The sequence below is a fragment of the Colletotrichum abscissum genome (assembly GCF_030869225.1).
Source record: "Colletotrichum abscissum strain IMI 504890 chromosome Unknown Scaffold_122.1, whole genome shotgun sequence".
NCBI classification, from domain to species: Eukaryota; Fungi; Ascomycota; class Sordariomycetes; order Glomerellales; family Glomerellaceae; genus Colletotrichum; species Colletotrichum abscissum.
Genome location: NW_026850013.1, coordinates 1,037 through 16,968, shown reverse-complemented (window position 1 = coordinate 16,968; position 15,932 = coordinate 1,037). Strand labels below are relative to the sequence as shown.

Sequence of the window (15,932 nt, the reverse complement as noted above, 5' to 3'; positions counted from 1 at the left end):
GGCTGTTGGTGAGTAGGACACCGACTTTCCGAATAGCTGTACAGACCGCCCGGAGCCGAATATGGATTCCTTGAGGTAGACCGCAAGGCAGCTCGCTAGTCCCACTATTGTATGTCATCCTGTCTCCTCGTTTTCAATGTACATTGAAGGATCCAGCCATTACTAGACGTCTGAAGAGGCCTGTTGCAGCACGTTGCAGCTTTCCACACTTTGGAAATGCATGAAAAAAAGAGATAGAATGTACACAGTATTGTGCTTCTCGTACTGAGCACGCCGTCATAGGCCTTGAGTGCTATCGGTGGCAAGGTGGGGTCGTCAGCGATGGTTTAGTCGCGATGGCCTCCAGCTTTGTTCTGGATCGAGTCACCTATTTTCGGCCTTCACATTATTACAATTAAGCCCAGACCAGGACACGCCCAGGACGTCCATTGACAACGGCGAACAGGCTCTGACGGCCTAAGGACACTACTCTGGAGGACTCTTGCGTAAATACACACAAAGCCCCAAGCTAGTCAACAGGGATGCGTTTCCGTACGTTTACGAGCGGTGCCAGCTTCTGCTTGGAGACTTAGCTGCACGACGCGCTGAGCTGAAACACGTTGTCGACATGACTGCCATAGAGAATCACAATTTATCAGATGATTTTGAAGCGATGCACATTAGGGAATGCATTTGGGAGATGCACTTGGGGGATGACATTCCGGGGCTGCGCTTTGGGAGATGCATTTAGGGAATGCGCTTTGGGGGATGCATTTGGGAGATGCGCTTTGGGAGATGCATTTGGGGGATGACATTCTAGGGCAGCGCTTTGAGGGATACAATAACCATGTTGACCAGTATCACCACATCACTGCCGTTCTTAACATTTTCCAATACGAATACTCGAAGTCCAGTGCTTTTGTGACAAATGTTTGCCTTAGGCATTAAGGGGTCAAAACGACGGAAATAGCAACACAAGGCAGCATGTCTTCCTTGAGGGATACCAATACGGCACCATCGACCAATCGGCGGCGCTTAGCAGGCAGGCTGAAGTCTCTGTGATTGGATGAACCTAAGCGCCGTGAGGAATCAGGCAGACAAGGGAACGAGTGAGCCATCACTGGCATGGAGGTTGATCTGCACTCAGCCTTCTATTTATTGTCTCTGTCTCCCAGAGGCGGCATCAGACCCTTCCCGTTCATGTACGAAAATTCGTGCCTACCTCTTGTGCGCAACGCTCGTGGTTTGCAAAACCACCGTAGCCATGCCGTCAAAGAAGGAATGCGACGAGCTGAAAGACGGTTTGGATATGCTTCCCGTCCTTCTCAAGCGAGTTCAGGCAATCCTGGATTTCCTGCACCACTCATCAAACGGCCGCTCGCTTCTGTCGGATTCTCCAGTACAAAACACTATTTTCTGCTCCCTATCCAGAGTCAAAAGCGAAGTCAAGTTTCTTGACGATACCATTCGGCGACATCTCCACTGCTTCAGTCAGCCTGGTCGATTGTTGAGCGTCAGTCCAGTCTATGAACCCTCATCGACACAAAATTCTTCTCTAGGTCCCAACGCTGGCAAGCTTGTTGAGGCGCAAGCATGCGTCCTGTCCGTTCGCTTACCGTCTACTTCCTTCATCGTGACCTGCAGGGAAGCAGCGTTTAGTACACCTCTGAATTCGACATCGCTCGCAGAGACCAATGCAAGTCTGACCGGAGTCGATCGTGCCACTGTTAGAGGATGCCGAGCCGACCCGGCATCCCGTAATATGTGTTTCGTTGATTTAACAACAGAGCACAGCCCCAGGTATGGGGCCGAACCGAATGCAGCGTCTTTTATCGACGTCGGCCCCGATCACAACCCCGACCCTGCCACCGAACCGAGAACCAGCCATGGGTCTTTCTCGAGGTCCATCGTGAAATTGATTGATAAAGCAGTCGAGCATGTCCACGTTGGTTGGCTGTCATGTCGCGACCAAGCTCATTTCAGACAAAGGCTGGATCAATTTTGTCCAGGACGGTATGTTGATGACATCCTTTTTCTTGCCATTCTTCAATCAGTTTGTGGCTATTCTACACTTCAAACCATAGACCCGTTGCTTGTGCGGTTCTCTGAGCCGTTCTTGCCCTCGGGAGCCTCTGCGTTCGCCAAAGGGTTTGACGGTATGGTACTGCCAATCAACGTCAACGCGGCAGATCAGATGTCAGATCACAATAAAATCCACTGGATACTCGCAATCGTCAACTGGAAAACAGAAACATTCGACGCCTTTGGAATGCAACCAACTGCTTTTTCTCGATGGAGCATAAGGATCGATGAATATGTCTCGGAACTTCGCGGCGCTGTCATCCAACTGGACAAAAGATCTCACGAAGTAGGTATCGCTCAGGTCATCATTGAAGTGTCATGTTTTCACTCACATCAACCAGCTGGGACCATACTGGGAGGACTCATGCTGCGCTTTCCTCTGCGCTTACGCTTTTGAACGGTATTTGGGTCGAGCACCTCATCGTCAGGAACGATGGCCCACGGGTCCTGCCTTGAGAAAGCATTACCTGCGCAAACTACTCAATCAATGGGAGCTGCCCGCCGGCCGTCGTACCAAAGGGCCGCGGCATTCGGAACTTGGTGGCGGACCAAGCTCTGGATGACTGCGGATTCGTTGGCAAACATGCGCTGCGTTAAAAGGAGCCGCCGTGACATCTGCAACGTACATAGAGACTCCCCGAACTTGAAACCAGCAGTAGTCAGCTTCAGGGTGGCTGGGAGGGGCACGCAAGGGAGCCGAGAGACAATCCGCAGCTAGCCAATCAAAACTGTCGGCGGAGTTGCTCTGGAACATGTACGGACGCACCAAAGTCGTCGACATCGCAGGAAATGTTTCACTAGCCGCCCACCTTTCCGCTTTTCTCCGATGTGAAAGAAGGCCGCAAATTTTGGCTTTCCAAGGATGGCTTTGGGGTTTCCGGAGACTAGAATCTGCTTGTTGATTTTGATACTACCTCTGAGTGAGACTGCAGTTTTGAAACAGACTAGACCAGTATTGGCAGGGTGTGTTCATAGAAGCGGGTCGCATGCTACCAAGCCGTGGCAACGGTTCCGTACTTTCGTCATGTCCGATCGACAAAGTTGTCCTGTGACACAAGATGCGGCTCAGGTCACCCGCCGTACATATATGACAAATGCTCCTCAACTTATCAAACCCAAGCGGACAGTTTTCCCTCATCGGGGGACAGCAAGCTACAACACAGAAAATACTTGCCATACTTGGTCAGCGTCTCCAAAGACGTGAGGCAGGAAGAGTCCTGTGAAACGAGCCGGAGGAGGTGATAGAGTACGCTTCTAGCTTTTGAGCGTACGGTTGCTTCAGCAATGAGTAGACTCAGTCGAGCCATGTGTACAATTTTCCTGTTTACAACAGAGCATCGAACAATACTTCTCAGCGAAACACAGTACAACTGTGATAATACGTTGATTCTCTTTTTACACACACTCTCATTAGTTTAGAGAGTCAAAAACTGCTGTGATGGGTCTCTTCACACATCTAATGAAGCTTGTTGCTAGCCTATGCTGTGCGCTGTATTCATCGGTGTTACCAGGCATGCAATGCTTCCCTACAACTCCGATAGACTCCGCGGTTGTTGAGCAAGCTCTTTCCCGTTCGCCTGGCCGCGTCTCAAAACATATCCGTACATAGGCGATGACATAGCTAGACTACATTCTCGAATAGTACAGCGCTGGACGCTTATTGTAGTAAGAATTTTTCAAGTAGCATCGCAAGACTGCGTTGAAACCCAGCTGTGCCTTTGTGACATGAGGCTCGTGACGGAGGCCATCGAGAAACACTTTGGTAGGTGCTTGAAATGCCAGGTTGATTACGCTTTGCCGGCCGGGGTTGCAACCGGTGGATGACATCGCGCATAAATTACCGCATGGCTAAGACTAGACCAGACAGTGTAGAAAGAGACTGCCAGCAAATGGTGCATCGATCTTAGGGATGTACTTCCCTAGCGATGACAGTACAGTAATGTGCACATGTCACTTCCTCTTTTGCAAACATTAACAATGTTTGAGAAGCTGAAAGTTGCTGTGATGGACCCCTGTAAACCTCTGGTAATGGCTGTGGCGACTTGTTTGCAAGCAAAATGTGGGATCGGGATCATTAGATACAGTGCGAGTAACAGCACGTATTCAAGAGCTACTTGAAAGTATCCATAACCGGCTTCCACAGCTGCCATTCTCCCACTGTCAACCATGCTGATGTGTACACAGTGAGGCTGACTTTCGGCGCAGCCTGTGTGGGTCAAGTTCAGAAAGATGAAGTGCGTTGCCAAGAGGAAGCAACATATGATCAATACTGTACTTCATCCTGCCAATAACAACTAAGCTGACAAGGACTTGATTGTAGTATCATTCACTTTCAGCTTCCCGCTGTAGAAATCAAACTTGGTTTCCGTCTTGGCAGATGGGAATAATTCTGTGCACAGGCATATGTGGACCTCTTTGCTGACAGAATACATACTGAGACCCATCGAGTACATTCATCGATGGCCTCCACAGTAAAGCCAGAATCGCTTCTCTACTACGTTCTTATTTTAGACCCATCTTGCATACTGTAGAGACTGCACTTGCCATCGCCGTTTGTGGAGATTGGATTATGCGACATGGGTCTAATCCACGAACACAGTGTAGAAGCAACTTCTGACTTCGACTATGGTGGTCATCAAGAAAGTATCGTCGGGGCCTTGTCATGTACCCTGTCAGCAAGCGGATCCATAACCATCTGTGCACAGAATAAATCCTATTTGTAAAAGACGGAAACCAGATTTGATTTCTACATACTGTACGTTCAAAATGCATGTCCTCTTCAAGTGAGCTCTCTTGGATCTGCGAGCGCGCGGACTCAGTGTGACAGGTACTGGCAGGGGATCCAGGTTGATTACTCCAGAAATGGCTTACACCAGAACGGATGAACATCGTGGCCTCCCCGTTAAGAGTACTGTATGGTTCTTATTCATTTTTTGTTTCTTCAAATTCGCACTCAAATGGCCGATACACTCTTGTGCGTGTCAGCCATGTAAAGCTATGACCGGCCTCACACCCGTCTCACAAGGCTGCTATGAATATGTCACAAAGCAAGCCTAAGGGCACAAGCTTCCTAGGCTGTTGCTCTTAAATGATACGTCATTGAGCTCTGGCTTTGCTTCACCTAAGCCGTACGTAACAAGGGACCAAACCGATCCTAACCAACAGTTTCTCATGGTCTACCCTGAGAATGAATCACCATAGACTACTCGCTTGTCAGTCCAACAGGATGACCCGCAAGCTTGCGCGAGCTTACTGCTTGAGAGAGAGTGCTTGTCGAAAGATGCGCCCAGCCGTTCACTGACCCGCTAGAATGTCGGTATCGGACGGGGTCAAGTACCACGTTCATGTTTGTTGGGCGTGGACATACGCAGGTCATTCGTGGAAGCCGTTGATCCGCTTAGTATGGCGCTAGTAGCAACCTACCTACCTATTGGCGAAACGGACATTTCTGGCTCCACGTATCCCAGCCCGGCACTCTGGTTGGCCGACCTTGCGGCGGGCTGCAATTTAGGAAAAGGACCGTGCCTATTTCCCCTTCTTCCGGTTGGTAACAATGCAGATATCCGGACCCTTCTAGCTGGTGAGCTCAGTTGGAATCGACGCGCCGATGCGGCCTGGAAGAACAAGGCGCTGTTGGTCTGCAACTCAGTGTAAGAATCCCAAGCAGGAAGGGCTTATGAACTGTGTCTCCCGTTGGTCCATGCCACAGAACGGCTATAAAAGACTCTTCTACGCGACTCTCTCTACTTGCGTGACCTTTTCATATGCGTTCATCTCCAAGAACCCTAACCTGAATACATCAAGTACGTTTGATGAGAAACTGCGACTGGCTAATGGGCAGCTAATGATGTAGAATGTGCACTAGCATAACCACCAAGACCTCCTACACGGGTTGCCCCGAAACGTGTAACACATCCAGCACTTTTCTAGCGAAGTATCCTGCCGCAATCAGTTCGGGTACAACTTGTTCGAACCCAACGTCATCTACCACCGGCAAGACAACGTCCAGAGTCCAGTGTCCCCGACATCGAGACGAGGGTTATAGTCAGCGATGAGCCCCGGCTCAAAAATAGTCGAACGGATCATTTCTCGTTCAACGAGATTATTAAAGAGACGAACAATTACTGAAATAGCTGGTTTCGCATTCAAATACACGAAACTTCTCCACTTATTGCGCGGCTGGCGAAGTTTGGAATATCTTAATGCTGGGCTCGATTCCCATCGTTATCCTGCACATATCGGTAGTACCACCAACCATTCACTTGTATCGAGCAGCAGTTAGAAAGGCAGGGGTCATTCTGTGTATATTGATGAGTATATCGAACGAATGGCTATGGGAAGAAACCCCATATCTATATAATGAGTGTATGACCCCCTTGTATAAGGTTACCCTTGCTAGCCTTATTCATACTTCTGGTTAAGCATGAGTCAGGTCGCTTGAGGCGAAACAAGTACCGTAACGAATGTCCTGGGGCAGTCTGACAACTTGATATGCACATCAATATACACCAATGACCCCTAATGGCGGATGTTCCTAAACTGCACCTTGGGCTTTGTCAACGAGGCCATGAATGCTTATTCCAGCGGAAGCGTAATGGTTATTGTACAGATACCATTTCTTCTAGTCTTCTAAATACTACAGTCTCATCTGAACAAAACGTTTTAAACATGGAAGCGTCGCCTAGACTGAGTTGGGTTGACGGCTTAGTGCCACCTGTATGGTAGCTGAGCCTCCCGCCTCCCCGCCCCACACAAGCGCCTCCCGCTGCGGGGAACGCTGCTTCACCGCCTCCAACCGAGAGATGCCCACGAAGGAACCGCACCCACATAAACCCTCTTGATCCTCTGTTTTTCCACCTAAGTCATTGTAAACAGGCAAACCTCACTTCTCAAGTCCTTGCCCAAGAATGTTCGACAGCCATACCAGGACGAGCTTGGCTGACCATACAAGCGATGGTCACGACGAAGAAATCCCTTCCTTGAATCAAAAGGGCGAATTTGTTGCGATAGGCTCAACATCCTATGTTGAGCGTTTGCCTGACGGCACCATCATCAAGACGGCCTGGCCTAGCGGCGACCGCGCCCACCAGCGACGTCGCGAAATCGCTACAGAGGCTGAGATATACGATCGACTTGGTGAACATCCTTGCTTAGTGAAAAAGAAGGCTTGGAATTCAGACGAATACACCTTGGCCTTGGAAGACATGCCCAACGGAACCCTCAAAGACTTTCTCGAGTCCCACAAAGACGTGTCTGCTGAACAGCGACAGCAATGGGTAATTGAGGCTGTTGAGTCCGTCAAGCTTCTGCATAGTTTCACTGTTCTTCATTGCGATATTGGGCCGCATAATTTCCTCCTGGATGACCGCCTGCGTCTCAAAATTATCGACTTTTCTGGATCAGCCGTCGACGGCTCCCATACTGAGATCAGCCCTGGCACTCGATACGCAGCCCCTTCACTGGACCGCTCCTTGCAACGGAGCCCAACAGTCAAAAGCGACCTCTTCAGTCTAGGATCAACGATTTACTACATAATGATGGGCAAAGCTCCATTTCAGGAGTTCCAGAGTGAGGAGGTTCGGGAGATGTACAGCAACCAAGAATTTCCAGACTTGACTGGTGTACCTAATGCAGGACTTATCCAAGGCTGCTGGTCCCAGAATTTCGATTCCGTAGATAACCTGCTTTGTTTCTTGGATATCTGACCGAAAGAATAAGACTTCGTATGTTACAAACTCAATGGGCGTAGAGCTGGACGGATTGTGTAATCTAGAGGTGCTGTACTTTGGGCAGTCGGCAGTAAAGTGAATCTGGAAGGCGGTATAGGCCATAACAGTAGTTCTTGCACTTATATCCAGTTGGTTGGGCTTAGACCCAGAAAGAATTTGGAGACAAATCTTATTTCCATTCCAGATCTATGAAATAATTGTCACGGATATCTCAAATAAGTTATCCCACGGTCAGTCACTTTGAACCCAGGAATCACAACGCCTAAGTGTTCCAGCCTTTCTGGTTCTGAGCAACCATCCTTCCGCATCGGTCAAGGCGCTCGACGGCGATCCCCTATTTGCAAGAAGAAACGACAGAATATCAGCGGGGCTGAATTGCAACTCCGGCACGACACTTGCAAATTTAACTGCCAGCTGTCGTACACCAGCGTTATTCTTGTCTCGGGTCTCTGCATCAGGCATCTCCTTTTCTGAGTATTCGAAAACAGTACAGAACAGCTGCCGAATCACCTCCGCATCGGCGAGTCCGAACTCGATTTTCTTGTCGACGCGGCCAGGTCGTATCAGAGCGTCGTCCAAGTGCTCAATGTGGTTCGTTGTCATAATAAGAACACGGCCATCCTGCGAAGCCACGCCATCAAGGACGTTAAGTAATCCAGACAATGAAAGAGGTCCATGAGGCTTTGGTGGGCTTTGTGACATATCTGTGCCCAAATCAGATTTATCGTTATCGGCATCGCGAGCTCGTGTTGTGCCAACTGCGTCAACGTCCTCAAGCAAAACGACGCAGCGCCGGGGAAGGTCGGCGAACAAGGCCTTAAGCCTCATATCGTCGATGTCGGCAAGACTAACGACATAGATATCGAGACCGAAGCACCCGGCAACCGACATGCTGAAGCTCGACTTTCCGGTTCCTGGGCGGCCGTACAGCAGGTAGCCTCTCCGGTATGGCTGCCCGCGATCGGCGTACCAGGAAGGAGTGTTGGAGTCGAGGAAGTCGCGAATGTCGTCCAGGAGCGTTTGCTTCAACTCTTCCTTCATAATGACGGTTTGGATCGGCCTGATTTCTCGGGTCATGATTCTTTTCCAGCCGTTGTTGTGATGCTCGAAAATTGAAGTCTTTTTTTCTGACATCTTCAGGTATTCAAGGCGGCATTCACCCATGAGGTTTCGTAGGACTTGGGAGGAACCGCCAACACAAGAAACAGTCATTGTCTTGCGAGGAAATAGTGCCACCTCGTTTTGCGTGCATTGCAGATAGAGCAGATGCCCTCTGTGCCAAAAATACACTCGTTCTTTCCACGGGGTAAATCGGAGGGGCTTCTTGGTCGTCATGTCGCAGTCTGGATGAAGCAAGGCACGTCCTCGCCTGCTGTCAACGCTGGCAAGAGATGAACGGGCCTTTTTGGCAAAGTCTTGGGAAGAGACCCAGTATTCGAGCATATCGTACATCTCGTCAGGATCGTGGACGTCGGTTCTAGATGCTGAGGGATTTTAATACTGTGCTGAAGCATTGGAAAGGAAGGACCACCAACTTAAGTAAGCATCTACGAAGCCTCCCACGGTGTTACATATGAACTTGCCACCAAAAATGAGCAGTCCGCAGACGCACAACGTCATGGCAAAGCTATCCAAAGTGCCGTTGAAAAGCTGGTTCAGCGCCGTCATGCCGCCAGCGAAGCCAGGGAAGAAGATGTCCATTACGGAGACCTGGGTAGCACTTGGATGGTGCATAGTGTCGATTTGAGAAGTGTCGAATGAAATGTGGGTAGTGATCAATGAATCAAGGGGGATGATAGTTCAGGATTAACTTATTGGCCGATTTTGAAGAGTAGTATAGCAAAAATAAGAGCTGTGTATAGAGTTGTGATTCAGAGAGTACTGTTGTACGGGCGTTCACCAGCAGAACTGGGCAAACGGCCGGTTTTATATATTTTGAGCTCTGCCTTGAGAACCCATGGCATACCTCACTTCGAATCAGCTGCAGGTCTAATCAGAGGACTCGATGCAGCTAGCTGCCGTTGGGTCTGGCCACAGCATGTTGAAGGAGGCGTCATGCTAACCCCCTTCTATCAGGCAAGAGCTGGTCTCATCGGGAGCGTTCTCAGTTAGGGCCATAGCTTTCACTGAGATGAAAGTTGACCTACATCCCGAGACAGTATGCTTGGCATCCTGGCTTCGCTCGTCCGTCGTTGGGGCTCGTCGGGGATCTGTCCATGGATCTAGCTATGCCCGCTGTCCTGGTCGACGCAGCCTCGGGCATATTCTCGCAATTGGGCTTTCCTGGCTATGCTAATGCAGTCCGGCCTGGAGTATTTCTCTGAGGCCTAGCTTTTGGGATGCCACCTTGCACTTCGTATGTTGCGTTTTCATGCAGCTACAAATGTCTCTAGAGTGTTAGGCTTCTATCGCGTTGTGAGGACCTCCCGCTAGTGAATGGATTGCGGATGAATGGAAGGAGGATGGATGGTAGGAGGATGGATGGTAGGAGGATGGATGGTAGGATGACGAATGGTAGGTGGATGAATGGTGGGTAGGTGGATAGATGGATGGAAGTATGGATGAATGGTCAGGAACCTGACGCCGAACGATGTGGGGTAACTTCGGGCCTATGTAAGCCCGTGATCATGACTGGGTCTTCGCGACATGATCAGGCGCCAACGCGGGGTGACCTGATCACAAATCTATTGCCCCTCAAGAAAGGTTTGGACAAAATGCTTGCGCGCTGACATTTTGAGGTAAGCCCTGTCAAATACTTCTACCGCTTTATCTAACATATTTTCTTCGGCAGAGATCCTTCAAGCTCCCCTCTCTGATTGCTACCGCGACCGAACTCGAGATCCTACGCGACATCCAACGCGAAACCTTACACCATATCTGACGAGAGAACCGAATACCAAGCCGGTGCAAGACCCGACCCGAAAGCGGCGACAGATCTGCTTAACCCCAAACCGGTCGATGGAATGAGAAAGATTCGCACAAAGACTTCGTCAGACCACAAGCTCGTCAAGAAGTGCGAGGAGGAGGTATGGGCACCCAGGACTGCAATGTGATTTACGCTCACTTCAGAATAGACTGGACATAAGTGTTCGAATCCCAGATGGCAGGACTTCAACGACTTGGCCCGGTATGTGCCAGGCCCGGATACGGCTTTTTTACTAGTAGACATGCACCTCAAGTCTGGTGAAGGAAAAGCTGTTTACATTCACGATTCCAACGACGAGCAAGTAGATATGGTTGGCATGGAGTACAAGGGGTTTACTGTCATAATTCCATGGGAGGCTGGACTCAAATTCGTTTGTTACGGACCATGTAGAGTCGCCGAAGTTGTGGTAACCGAAGTGAGTTCTACATGAGTCGCTTCTGACTGTGCGTTAAGTACATTGCTGCCTTGCCTGAAACTGGGAACATGATAAATGGAGAGACTCCTTCGATGAAAGGAACCGTTAGTGTACCTTCACTTTCCATATTAAACTCGGGATGCGAGAGTGCATGGATCACATCTTTTGCCGTCGCCCTGTATACCCTTTGTAGCTCATCTAGACAAGAGTCATTAAGATTTTTCGTCTATCAGAAGGATGCTGGACGTCATACCATCTTGTGATTGGAATGTATCGACGGAATTGATCGGATCGACTGGTGCTGAAGTTGGGAGATCCTCTTCGTCGTCACTGTCATCACTCTCGGCACATCGTGCGATGGTTTTGCCACCAACTTGATGGTCTGGTTCCACCTCGCGCCTAGCAGTCTCGATCTCGGGTCTGTGAAAGGCCTTACGAGTTCTAGTGGCCAGCTGAGAAGCCACAATGCTCCGGGCATTGATGTAAAGGTCCTGATAAGTCATGCCGCACTCATTCCGTACTTCTGACGATGCTCGGTCCCTGGTGTAGAACTCGCTGCCGGGCCGCGAGGTACGGTCATTCATTCCGCCTGGCTCAGAGTGTTCGGCCACTCTTCCGACTGACATCAGGTCCTTAGGCCCTCCATTTAGCCTGGCTCGTTTGGATGCGTTTCCAGAGTCCTTAGTCGAGCTTTTTTGAGTTGTATGGGGTGTTGACAGAGAACGTTTCCGAAGGGACGTATGAGAGGACCGTTCTTCATTGTTTTGCTTTTCTGCTCGATACCTCTCGACTATCGCTTGGGCTTGTTTTGTAAAAGCAGGTGGAATCTTGCCTTTACCAGGCCATTGCGCTAGAGCGGCGTTGAACTGCTGTCGCTCAGTAGAGAGTGTAGTTATGTTGGATACAAACAAACACAGATAATAGACTGGATCCCCGAATTCCTTTCGTATATTGAAAAGAGATTTCTGAGCTGATTGGTGCCGACTTCTCGTTGGTTGAGCAGCTGTCGCATGGTATGGTGGATTACACAGTAAGATAGCCATACGGTTCAGCCTTCCGCTCAAGTCTTCATCGGAAAATCCGTGCTCATACTGGTCCAGGAAAGTTGTAAGGCTGCTGATATGCCTAGCCATTGTATGGATCTTAAAAAGAGGGAGATGAAGTGCGCAAGCCTGTGCAACACGCTGTAGAACGATGAATAAATAGAGAATGGATGAGCGGGGAATACTCGATACATGGATGAGCAAGGAGCGGACTAGATGTGTTCCTCGGCGTCTAGCCGCTCAACTCCTATTTGCTGGAGGCAAGTGGCGCAAATGAAGAGGCCTGTTTGCCAATCGTCACCTTAGAGACCGTGCTGAAGCTGCGTCACTCCACCAATGGTGTTGTCAAGGTATGTACATAGTATCCACCCGTTCATACATCTCTCGACTATCTATTCATATTCATCCATCCATTCATCTATCTTTCATTATATGAATGCTTTAAAATCGTGCGTCCAGAGACACGATAGACCGCTATATGACTCGTCCGTAGATGGTCCTAATTTTGGCCGAGAACAATTGACGACACATAAGCGGGCTACCAATCTGGAACTGCTCTCGAGTGGGAACAGCGACATGACGGCTGAGAAACATGACCATCACGAATGCTGCAAGTGCATTGGTCTAGCCGCTTTCGAGCGTCAAAAGATCACGTCTATCCTGACGAAGTGTTGCGGTGCATTGCCGATGAGAGACACAAGCAGCACGGCGCGCAAGTACAAGAAATCACCAACAGCTGGCAGATACAGCCCTTCGCACATCACCAGTTTGGTCGCGGGCTCCAAACCCCCTGGCAGAACTCTGCGTTCGTGCACATGCATTGTGGTCATCACATTCGTGCTTAGCACATCTATCCATCCGCTTTACATTTACCATATCTGACTCATCTGTTCATCACACGCCTGCATGCGCCCAGCACGTTTTCTTAGCCAGTCTGTCTATTTTGGGAGCGGATCGTCAAACGGAACATACATTCTTCAGGACGCTCAAATATTTTGAAGTGACTCAAGTGGGATATTGGCCCGGGGAATTTTCCCGTCCTCTTTGAGGCCGCAGCTTCATCGGCCTAGCCATATTCTAGCTGTAAGAAATCATCCAATTTCCGGTACAAGTCGCAGCGCACCGTTCTCAGAAGTCTCTGTTGGTGGCGGAGGCGTCTCCGGACATAGCTGTCCATTAATCCTAACCACCAGACTTGTCATCCTACTCAGACACGCCTCTAATGTCTATAGTGACACCTAACTGACACGCTCTAAAAAGGTCTAGGTTTTTGTGAGCTCACGACAAAGAAGTCGGAGAGACTGTGCACCAGTTACACACGATTTATCACTGATTGGGGTCCAAAATAAAACAACGACGTTCAAGTGTTATGCAACTATTCAAAGAAAGATGCTTACCAGCGGTTTAGAGTGAGTATTGCGCAAGTCGAAAAGAGAGGTAAAAGAACGCTTCCTCACGACGTCTACGGGTTAAAGCATCTGATCCTGTCCATTTTTTGAATAGAGGCTAGGGCGGCGGTAGAAGGGGAAATGACTGAACGAGTGAATGCATGATTGCAGGATGTATGATGCATGGATGACTGTCTGTTTTTCACACTGTGTGGGGGATTCTGTTCATCATGGCCTGGCGGGCTAACTCTCGGCCAACGACAACCCTACCGAGCCTTAGAATAGGTGATGTAAACTACATGGACCACCTTCAATACGAGAAGACGACAATATAAGACCAGAAAGCTTGTCCGTTGCAATCTACAGAGTATTGCGCTTCGGCTCTACTAGCGAAGATATAACCAGCAACATACCGACCTGAGCCTCCTTATCATCTCAATTAAACACTTCAACATGGACGTGCAGCCCATCTATCTCTACAGAACTGTTCGAGTGGCGGTAAGACAGCCTGACGGAACTCTGTTGACAACGGAAGGCGGAGAACAACAAATTCTGTACCTTCAACAAGACGGTATATTCGGCGGTACCGGCCAAGTAGCGATACATCTGATGCAACACGAAATGATGAGCATCCGAGCAGAAATCATCCGCTTCTCTGCCCATTCCGTGTGTAACTACGTTTGGAGGTTGACAACCGATCATTTCAAATTGTAAGAATACCCTTGTGAGTTCCGACTTTGGGGATAGGTCTGACAATGAGCAGACGAGTGAGGTTCACATCTCCATGGCAACCCTTTGCTCAGCTGGCTTTGATCCCGTCCCCAGAAGGGTGCGGGTTAATAGCAACCGCCTCTTTCCCTCGTTCTCCAGGTAAGGTGGCCGTGCGTATGGGTCCGTCAGGCCGGGCGGTCGGCACAGCTACTCGAACCCTTGTCGCCGGCCACGGCTCGCCCATGATTTGTTCAATCAACATCGATATCTCGGAGGACGATATGATCGTGATTTTCCAACCAGACGATCCAACTTTGGCCCCCATACTTTCCCAAATATTCACAAGACCGTCCTTCGGGTGGAATTCGGAGACTATCCAGCCAGATCCCTTCTACACTAACGACTCTCTCAGCATGTCAGACGCAAACAATATGGGCTATGCACCTGAAGCAGAAAACCACACGGGAATCTGCCTCCCGCATTGCAGCAGCGTCATCTCTCCTTCTCAACCAGAAGCCGGCTGGCAAAGTTGTGTTTCACATCAATACCAATTGCCATATGCAGATAAATCTAGTCCAGCTTCTAGATCAACACTCAGCATCGGCTCAGAAGATCAAAACAGTGCACAGTTCACCACCATCAATAGTGCTGGCACTCACCATGATCCTGGTGATGACCGTTGCATCGTTGTCAAACTACTGCCGTAGGCTAATGAGGGGGTTTACAATAGCGGCGGCCAAAGGTGGACGAATTACTGATTGGAAGAAACAACTAGAACGACGATCATTAGTTCGTCTAACACCCCTTGGATATTCAGGATGAGTGTGAGATATGAAGTCCGTTTCTGGCACATGGGTTAAGCTTCCAGTGGTTGCCCTGATGAACCGTTCCAAATGCAAGAGAAGCTATCCAACCAAATGATGCCAGTATTTGTTCCAATGACACTCCAGCTTCGCATGGTCGACTCATTAGACTATAAGTAATTGGTTCTGGCATCACATACTGGCAAAAAGGCGTTCGTCATTTCATTTAGATGGTCAAAAAAGAAAAAAATTCCATATTAGAAGCCCAGAGCAAGGACCGCTTGACCTGGATTGAGGCTCTTCTAACTCTACCAACAGTAAGGGCCATCATCATCAGCGACTAACTGGTGAAGGTTCTGACCGTGATGCAGTCGGGTTACGGAGGGCGGGGGTGATGATGGGTAAAATGCGGGTATCTCAGGGCTTCGCCAAAACGGAGCTATTCAGCATCCAATGGGATGCTCCAGATTACTGAGCTCTTAAATCCTGGCTTTTGCCTCTCCGGTCCCCAATGCGCAGTGTCCGGAATCAGTCCGTAGCGTGGTGACAGTCGCTAAACAAGGCTGCCCCCACCGTATCCTCGTCCTCGAATTAAGGTCGAGCAGTGCCACACTGCTTCATACGGCGCCGAGCATCCGCATCCAGGAGAATGCATTCACCCGAGTGAATGCCTCTGGAAAACATATTCTAGTCCGCGGCTAACTGGTTTTCGCGTGGCACGTCGCATCACAGAGGTTTGACGACAATGCATTGATCGTCAGCACTATTTCCTAGTTTTCGAGCCTAATTATGGTGATAGACTGCGCATCTCGTGGATCGGGGCTTGTCTCAGATGTTGGGTCCGAAGCTGAGAGCA

At 49.5% G+C, this 15,932-nt stretch overlaps 6 protein-coding genes across 6 annotated transcripts; 4 read left to right on the top strand and 2 right to left on the bottom strand.

The window, feature by feature from the left end:
• Positions 1 to 1,243: 1,243 nt before the first annotated feature.
• CABS01_16650 (uncharacterized protein) lies at positions 1,244 to 2,624 on the top strand (the record flags this gene model as incomplete). The annotated part of the gene is made up of 4 exons (XM_060549980.1): positions 1,244 to 1,705; positions 1,911 to 1,992; positions 2,064 to 2,347; positions 2,403 to 2,624. 4 exons carry the CDS (start codon positions 1,244 to 1,246, stop codon positions 2,622 to 2,624), a joined length of 1,050 nt encoding a protein of 349 aa, XP_060404533.1.
• Positions 2,625 to 6,968: 4,344 nt separating this feature from the next.
• Positions 6,969 to 7,766, top strand: CABS01_16649 (uncharacterized protein; the record flags this gene model as incomplete). Its single annotated transcript, XM_060549979.1, has 1 exon — positions 6,969 to 7,766. One exon carries the CDS (start codon positions 6,969 to 6,971, stop codon positions 7,764 to 7,766), a length of 798 nt encoding a protein of 265 aa, XP_060404532.1.
• A 286-nt stretch (positions 7,767 to 8,052) lies between these two features.
• On the bottom strand, positions 8,053 to 9,524 carry CABS01_16648 (mitochondrial chaperone bcs1; the record flags this gene model as incomplete). The annotated part of the gene is made up of 3 exons (XM_060549978.1): positions 8,053 to 8,124; positions 8,214 to 9,274; positions 9,362 to 9,524. 3 exons carry the CDS (start codon positions 9,522 to 9,524, stop codon positions 8,053 to 8,055), a joined length of 1,296 nt encoding a protein of 431 aa, XP_060404531.1.
• A 1,229-nt stretch (positions 9,525 to 10,753) lies between these two features.
• On the top strand, positions 10,754 to 11,146 carry CABS01_16647 (uncharacterized protein; the record flags this gene model as incomplete). Its single annotated transcript, XM_060549977.1, has 2 exons — positions 10,754 to 10,816; positions 10,865 to 11,146. 2 exons carry the CDS (start codon positions 10,754 to 10,756, stop codon positions 11,144 to 11,146), a joined length of 345 nt encoding a protein of 114 aa, XP_060404530.1.
• A 197-nt stretch (positions 11,147 to 11,343) lies between these two features.
• CABS01_16646 (uncharacterized protein) lies at positions 11,344 to 11,715 on the bottom strand (the record flags this gene model as incomplete). Its single annotated transcript, XM_060549976.1, has 1 exon — positions 11,344 to 11,715. The coding sequence occupies one exon, from the start codon at positions 11,713 to 11,715 to the stop codon at positions 11,344 to 11,346; it is 372 nt and encodes a 123-aa protein (XP_060404529.1).
• Positions 11,716 to 14,015: 2,300 nt separating this feature from the next.
• Positions 14,016 to 14,980, top strand: CABS01_16645 (uncharacterized protein; the record flags this gene model as incomplete). Its single annotated transcript, XM_060549975.1, has 2 exons — positions 14,016 to 14,272; positions 14,326 to 14,980. The coding sequence occupies 2 exons, from the start codon at positions 14,016 to 14,018 to the stop codon at positions 14,978 to 14,980; spliced, it is 912 nt and encodes a 303-aa protein (XP_060404528.1).
• Between the last annotated feature and the right edge of the window lie 952 nt (positions 14,981 to 15,932).